This window comes from Miscanthus floridulus, chromosome 12 (assembly GCF_019320115.1).
Source record: "Miscanthus floridulus cultivar M001 chromosome 12, ASM1932011v1, whole genome shotgun sequence".
In the NCBI taxonomy this organism is placed as follows: domain Eukaryota; kingdom Viridiplantae; phylum Streptophyta; class Magnoliopsida; order Poales; family Poaceae; genus Miscanthus; species Miscanthus floridulus.
The window spans coordinates 61,523,551-61,531,651 of NC_089591.1; the positions used below are offsets into that span (position 1 = coordinate 61,523,551).

An 8,101-nucleotide genomic window follows, 5' to 3' on the forward strand; every position below is an offset into this window, starting at 1 on the left:
TTACAATCAAGCAGTACATCCACTACCCACACACTGACACACCCCTTAATTATTATTCCTCCTCATTTCGCTATCCAAGCGACCACTAGTTTGCTACTCAAGACATGCAGGTTTTCACATTCCGATGTCAAGAGCTAGGCCCCTGGCTCATTATTCCTTTGCCACTACAGCCCGAGGCCGAGGGCTATCACACGCTCACGCCGACGAGACTTGTATGTGGAACACCGTCCCGAACAGCCGGAGCACGCCGAACGTGACGAGCATGGCGAACCAGCCGCCCAGGAGCACCCTCAGGCCGGACCTCAGCATGTTGGCGCCGCCCAGGTACGCGCCCGCCACGCCGAACCCGGCCAGGCCGACGCTGGTCGCGGCGCACACCGCGGCCACCCTGGCGGCCCACGACGGTACGAACACCCCCGCCAGCAGCGGCAGGAGCGCGCCGAACGCGAACGCTAGCGCCGACGCGACCGCGGCCTGCGTCGGGCTCGGCAGGCTCTCCCTCGCGCCTTCCTCCTCCTCGCCGTCGTGCTTGATCTGCGACACCTCGATGTCGTACTGCGCGTACACGGAGACGAACTCGCCGATGGCCATGCTGCAGGCGCCGGCCACGAGCCCCGCCATGCCGGACACCAGCATGGCCTTGCGCGTCGCGTTCACGGCGCCGACGCCGATCATGAGGGAGGCCACGGAGACGAGGCCGTCGTTCGCGCCGAGTACGGCCGCGCGGAGCCACTGCGCGCGGGCCATGTAGTCGACGCCGGCGGTGTCCCCGTCGACGTCGTGCGGATCGGGCACGGCCGCGTTCGTCGGATCACCCGCCTCGACGTCGAGGATGACAGCCCCCGGTGGCAGCACGTCATTCATCTCCACCTTCTTACCATTCGGAAAGGCCGAGCCTGCGGCCGCCGCCGCCGCCGCGTGGACGTGGGAGCCGAGGTGAGGGTCCATGGGAATGGATCACCAAGGAAGCAAGCAAGCCGATCGATCGAGGACTGGAGGAGGCCAAGGGGGAGTGTGCAGGTGAGATCGATCGATGGATGGGGATGGGTGCGTGGCTGCCACACGCCCCGGGGCGGGGTATTTATAGCGGAATCCGCTAGGGTTCTCAGGAACGGACGGCTGCGATCGCGTCGCCTGTGGCGAGCACGCGCTCCATGCTGAGCTGTAGCGTGTACGCAAGGCGCATCGCGGATTCCACGCACGCCTCCAAACTGTTTTCAGTTTCTGCTTTGCAGATATCTCACACGTACTAAAGGAAAAGCTACAACGTGGCACGCGCCCCACAATCTCATTATATTTCTTTGATTAATTCACTTAGGGCTCGTTTAGCACGGCGCCTGCTTCGGTTCCTAGCGGCTCTTGTCCTGAAGCTGTACCAAACAGCGGGTATCAAAATGGCTCATTCCAAAATATCTAGACAAGCAGGAGCTGTTTTTTTTTTACTCAGGAGCCAAAGTTGCGAAAACATGGTTTTCTTTGACTCCACACAAATCTGATATAAATTATAACAAAATTGTCACGGAAGTCGTTTTTGTTAAATGTGTTCCAAAACGGCTTCAGCTTCACCAGAAAAGCTGATTCACAAGAGTAACCGGAGCCCGGGAGAGGCCCAAGCGTATGGAGTATGAATGCCTTAATTCATTCACATAATCTTTTTAAATATGGAGTATGAATGCCTTAATTCATTCACATAATCTTTTTAAATATGGAGTATGAATGCCTTAATTCATTTACATAATCTTTTTAAATATGGAGTATGAATGCCTTAATTTATTTTCATAATCTTTTTAAATATGGAGTATCATTTACATAATCTTTTTAAATATGCAGTAGGAATGCATGACCAATACATGCATCGAGATATGTACCTATATGTAAATAAAAATCCAATAAAATCATCCATAAGATATGTTTTTTTGAGTTAAATGCAACAGAGGTCCATTAACTTATGAGGAAGTTTCGGTTAGGTCCATCAACTTCCAAAGTGACTTTTTGGGTCTATAAACTTTGTATGCCGTATCACTTAGGTCCATACCCCTCCACGTGGGCTTCTCATGCTGACATGGCTCGCTGACTGGTCCTTATCCTCTCCAAACGGGGCCGTGGCGATGTGCCGGGGCCACGCCGACCTGCTCGCGGCGGCCGTGTGCCACCGCTACGTACGCGCTCGCCGACACGCACGACACGCTGGCAGACTCGCTCGCGTCCGTCGCCGTGGCGCTCCACCTCCTCATGACCGCCCCCGGCCAGCCGCGCCACCGTCGTCAAGCAGGTGGTCGGTGAGTTCTCGGCGCCCGGGAGGGGAGCGGCGCAGGGGCCGCTGCAGCGAGTGTGTACGTGGGCCCCCCCGGCCGCTGCAGGCGCAGAGGCCGCCGGCCACGGGAGCGGCGTGGCGTGCGTGCCCAGCCGCGGGACGCGAAGACCGTGCCCTCTTGGCCACCCACCGCGGCCTTGCCAACGCCGACGGCCAGAGCACGCTCGTCCCGGTGCCGTTCGAGCAGGGCCTCGCGCTGTCGCTGCAGCTGGTGCCCTTCGCGTGCGGCGGCTTCGCGCTGGTGTGGGGCACGGACCACCTGCTCGTGGACGGCCACGGCCTGTTGGCGCTACCCAATGCCTGGGCGGAGATGCTCCACCACGAGCGGGCCTCGCTCTTCCTGTCGCAGTACGCCCCATCCCTGGACGCCGAGTTCACGCGGTACGCGCCTGACAGACTCCCCAGCTCGCTCCTGGTGGCCACCCTCGTGTGCCGGATGTACCTGGTCTCCGCCGCAGACCTCGACCGCCTCCGTGCCGTGGCTAGCATAGCCGGCCGCCGAGCCACGTGGCTCGAGGCCCTGTCCGTGCACGTCTGGAAGCTGCTCGCGGCGGCCATGGGCGGCTCCGACACGCACTGCCACCTCGCGTGGTTCGTCAACGGCCGGATGCACCATCACGCGCTCCTCGCCACAGCACGAGGAGAGGTCGCGGGGTGGTGTCCAGCAGGCCAAGAGGGTGCTTGCCGACGTGCTGTGGAGAGACAGGAGCCTCGGAGCGAGCGACCCTGACGACAGGTTCGCCACGGCGAGCAGTTCTGATGTGGGACTTGAGTCCGCAGACACGGCGGTGGTGCCCGCGATGGACCGGCTCGCCGAGCAGGAGGAGAGGGCTAGCGCGCAGGTGCAGCAGCTGAACGCGAGGCTTCTCAGGGCCAGGACCCGGCTGGACGCCGCCATGACCTGGTGCGAGGAGGCCGGCGCCGTGCATGCCGATGGCGCAGCTCACGTCCAGCCGCAACGGCGACCCACACCGGCAGCAGGAGCAAGAGGTTGGGCGCTCTCGTTGACAACGACGGCGAAGGCTGTGTTAGGGTGTGGCTCGAGAAGGCCACCGGAGCAGCTGCTGCCCAGTGGCGACTTCTACCAGGGTGACCTGCGCAGGGACCCCCGCACGGCGCGGGCAAGTTCCTGTGGACCGACGACAGCATGTACGAGGGCGCCTGGCGCCGCGGCCGCACATCGGGCCGCGGCAAGTTCTCCTGGACCTCCGGCGCCACCTACGAGGGCGACTTCGCCGGCGGGTACATGCACGGCCAGGGCACCTACATCGGCGAGTTCGGGGACACCTTCACGGGGCTCTGGGCCAACAACCTCCGCCACGGCTGAGGCATGCAGGCGTACGCCAACGGCGACATCGATGACGGCCACGGCCGCTACATCTGGCGCCACGGCCACGAGTACATCGGCACCTGGAGGGCCGGCGATATGCACGGCTACGGGACCGTCATTTGGGCCGACGGCGACCGCTACGACGCACATGGGATGACACCAGGCCCAAGCTTCACGGACCAGGAGACGACGGTGGCCGTGGGTGGCGCGCCGGAGGTCCAGGAGAACTTGCCGTGGCCCGGCGCGCGGCCGCGGCGCCAGGCGCCCTCGTACATGCTGCCATCGGTCCACAGGAACTTGCCCGCGCCGCTGGGCAGCTGCTGCTCCGCCTGCGTGGCCTCATCGAGCGCCTTGGCGTCCTCGTCCTCGCCGGCGCGCGTCCGTGAGCGAGAGCAGTGAGCGGTGCGTGAAGAAGCCCCTGAGTGAGGCCAAGTGTGGTACTGGCCGCAGCTCGTCGGCGACGGCGGCGAGCAGCAACAGCAAGCAGCTGCAGCGGGGTGGGTCGTCGTCGTCATCGTCGGGCGGGTCGTCGTTCAGGGCCAGCATCGTCGACGGCGGCGAGCAGCAATAGCAAGCAGCAAGCAGCTGCATCGGGGCGGCAGAGCACAGGGGCGCCGGAGGAAGCTGTTGGAGTTGCGCCGACGGCCGGCCACGGAGGAGGGGACGAAGCGCCGTCGGAGGAAGGCACCTGCATGCCTACATGGCCACGGCATCATGCCACATCAACACGAGAAGCCAATGTGGAGAGGTATGGACCTAAGTGATACGGCGTACAAAGTTTATGGCCCCAAAAAGTCACTTTAGAAGTTGATGGACCTAACCGAAACCTCCTCACATGTTAATGGACCTCTGGTGCATTTAATTCTTTTTTTTTGCCAGACCTAATAAGAGCAAAGCTAATAATACAGCCGACTTGCCAGCTGTAAGGTTCCTTGCAGCCTTCTCTCAGCTCACTCATATAGTAGTTGACTCTTTACAGTTAATACATGGCCTACTTGTCTCTCTCACAGACTTTCTTGGTTCTTGTGCCCAAGCCGACTGTAAGCTTACAACCCGCTTCTCCTCTCTCTCATCCCCTCTCTCCCCCACCTCAGCATTTAGTCAGCTTACAGCCTGCTATTATACTTGCTCTAATTAGCGTTGTCTAGTCATAATGCATTACTGCCCATTAGGGTAGCACTGATCCCGTGGGGATAGCATTAGCATTGATTTAAATTTTAATAGTGCTGGTGGTAGAAGTCCACGTCGAGCACACAGCACGGCAGTTTCGTTCATTCGGCCATTCGACCATGGCAATGGTTGAAAAACTATTTATTTAAAAAATGGCGGCCAAAGTGCTGAGTGGGAGACATAAAAATATTCGATGGAGACGAGAGCTGTTCGTCCCTTCGTATTAAAACTGCGGAAATGTGCGTGGTGCGGCCACTCGCGTCAAAAAAGATCAGATGGTCGCGTGGCCACCACGGGTAGTGCGTCCCTTGCGGGGTAAAGGTAAAAACCACGGGAAAAGCGACCGGCATCGGCATCACGGGGAAATCGATCGGACGCATAGGCGCGTGGTTCAATACTTCAACCATCTGACGTGCTGCAGCCTATCAGAGTAATGTGCATTAATTCAAGGTGCTGATATACGGAGCGGTATATTATGTAACCAAACAGCGATTTGGGTAAAAATACTCTCCGTTGAACGTATAAGCACTCGACACGTACGCTTAGAACGAATGTCCATTTGGCCTGAACATGATGAGGAATTTTGGAACGACTTTGTTGCGTGCCCGTTCGGTCCACCAAAAAAATACGTATGAGAAAAATACTATGCGCGCAGCCATTTGAGGGCGAGCCACAATTTAGGCGTCAGTTTTAGAGACATCTAGTGAGGCTGTGACCTGTGAGGGATGGCCAAGCCTTGGAAGATTGGAGGATTTCAGTTCATAGTGCGTGGTGCTTCAGTTGCAAGGCAATTAGTGTTAGTTGCTAGCTAGTGAGGTGACGTGAGGAGCATCCATATATGATGCTAGGACCCAATCCCCGATTCTTTCAAGGATTTTCCCATTAAAAGATGGGTACGAGACAATTTCATCCTTAAGGATTTTTTTCCACTAAAAGATGGGTACGAGATAATTTCATCCCCACGAAAGTAAAAACAGGATAACCTTGTTCCCCGTTCTGGTGGGGAAGGGGCCGGACCACCATCCTCCATCCTCATCCCTGTGGGGATCCCCGTCCGAAGACCTCACCAACCCTATCTTATCCTCTTCCACGATTCCACCGCGCCACCAATCCACATGTTCAAGGTCTCCTCTCCTCTCTCACTGATTCCTCTATGCCGCCACCTCGCCTGTTCGACAGCTTAGCGCACAACCACTTGCCATTCACAACTCGCGACTCACGACCCCCTTGACCCTCATGTCATCTAGTGGAGGAGCAGCCAAGCAGCGCGGATCCGGTCAACTTCGTTGCTGGATCTAGCGAAGAGGTAGTTTGGCGCCGAAAAGATGGTGGGCCAGTGGCTGTTTCGGTTGAGGACAGGTTTCGGTGTCGGTCAGCCTGTTCGCTGGTTGGTTTTTGGACTGATAAGCTCAGCTGATGCTGATTTGTTGTGAGAGAAAAATACTGTTGGCTGGATGATAAGCCCTGATCGAAACCAACAAACGAACAAGCTGGGTGAGGAGGCACGTATGGGTGGCTATGCCGGCGAGGAGCGCAAGTCGAGGCTCTAGGAAGGCACATGTGTCCTCGCGTTGCAGCCTATGGAGAGTGGATGGATAATGAGGAGGAGCTTTGATGAATTCACAGGGTCAGGGAGCCGACAGGTATAGGCTCCCAGCACGGGGCGAGCGTGGGAGCAAAATGCACCTCGACGATGTTCAGAGGATGGGGGCGGGGGCATTTTCTCTGTTCCGGGATGAGAATGTGAAGCCATCCCTGACAAGAAATTCCCCGTTTACATCTCTAGTTCTAAGTGACGTACTCTCGTATGATGAACCAGCGCATCTAATTACTTGGTCAAACATATAAACAGTTGACATCTGGCTAGTCCCTCATGAGGTGGTTTTGGAGGATGCCAACGATACATTGTTGCATGCTCAATCGGTCTGCTGACAGATGCGCATGAGCATTTAAAAAAAGGATAAGGTACATTTGTAAACCTACAATTATCAGCATAGTTCGATTTTCAAACTTAAACTATGGAACAAGGTAAAACACACCTTTCAACTGTCAAAAAGAACAAATTTAGCCCTCTGACGGATTTCAAACTAGTTCTCTATTCTCTAATAATAACAAAAAGAGTAAAATACACCATATGTCCATTTACTTTTCGTCGTGTGTCACTTAGGTCCAATACCTTTCGAAGTGCAAGTTTGAGTCCTTAAACTTTTTATGACGTGCACTAGAGGTCCATACCCTTCGTTTATGTTTTTATTTTACACAAACTTCACTCTATTTCTTTTTCCCGTCCAGCTCTCCTCTGCGTGCACTCATTGGCTCACCGGCCATGCCCTAGCCCCGTAGGCCCTAGCTCGCTGCCAGCTCGCCTCCACGCGCATCGGCCTTGTAGGTTGCTCCGCCCGGCCGCGCGCTCAAGCTCGCCGCCGCGTGCCCGCACGCTGCCTTGCCACACCGCGTGCGCCAGTGCTGGTGCCCTGCGTCTCACCTCCCCGCGTCGTCTCAACATGTCGTGCGGCCCTGCGCATGTGTCCAGCGGATTGACCGAGAGCGGTAGGCCGGTAGCACAGTACCAAGAACTTGGTTCGGAGCGCCGACACATGTGGTTGCCATGCATGCACGCTGTCGGTTGTAGCGGGATTAGCCTGTGACGTGCCGGCCGTGGAGAGCGTCGTGTACGTGGACGTGGTGACAGAAAAGCTGCAGGTTTGCTGCAGCACCATGGTCGTGTGAACTCGGTGGCAAGGATCAGATCAGAGGTGTCGGAGCGTCGGCGTCCATGGACGTGATTGTCACCAGCACCGGACGATCGGAGAGGTCAAGTATTAGCATCTCGTGTTTGATCTTGAGACTCCAGCTAGTTCATTCAGTTCACTCCGTACCTTGAAACCTTGCATGGCATCGCATTCACGAATTGACTGACGCGGTGTGTAGGCGATCGATGCAGTGCGTCAGCGGCAGTGCCGCGCAGCGAGGTAGCGTCGGCCACAGTCGCCGTGCATGGTCAAGGCCGTCGATGGCGGCACAACAGACCGCGCAAGGCAAACATGAAGCACGTGACGCGACAGGGAGGAGAAGCCAAGGCTACGCAACCTGTACGTGCCTCTGCTGCGAGCTGTGCGCGCGCAACGCCGGAGAGGGGAGGGTCCGATGACGGTGAGGGTCGGTGCTGACGACGTGTCTGCTGCGAGGAACGCTGGTGACTATGCACATCTTGTTTGTCACGGTTCACGCCGGCGGCGGCGAACAGGGAGCAGCAAGAGGCCCCGGTTGTCATGCGCGGTGAGGTC

The 8,101-nt window shown here is 57.4% G+C and overlaps 1 protein-coding gene across 1 annotated transcript; it reads right to left on the bottom strand.

Annotated features, from left to right (window-relative positions):
* LOC136498451 (vacuolar iron transporter homolog 2-like) lies at positions 1-1,037 on the bottom strand. Its single transcript, XM_066494382.1, has one exon. It carries the CDS (start codon positions 946-948, stop codon positions 196-198), a length of 753 nt encoding a protein of 250 aa, XP_066350479.1. The 5' UTR covers positions 949-1,037; the 3' UTR covers positions 1-195.
* Between the last annotated feature and the right edge of the window lie 7,064 nt (positions 1,038-8,101).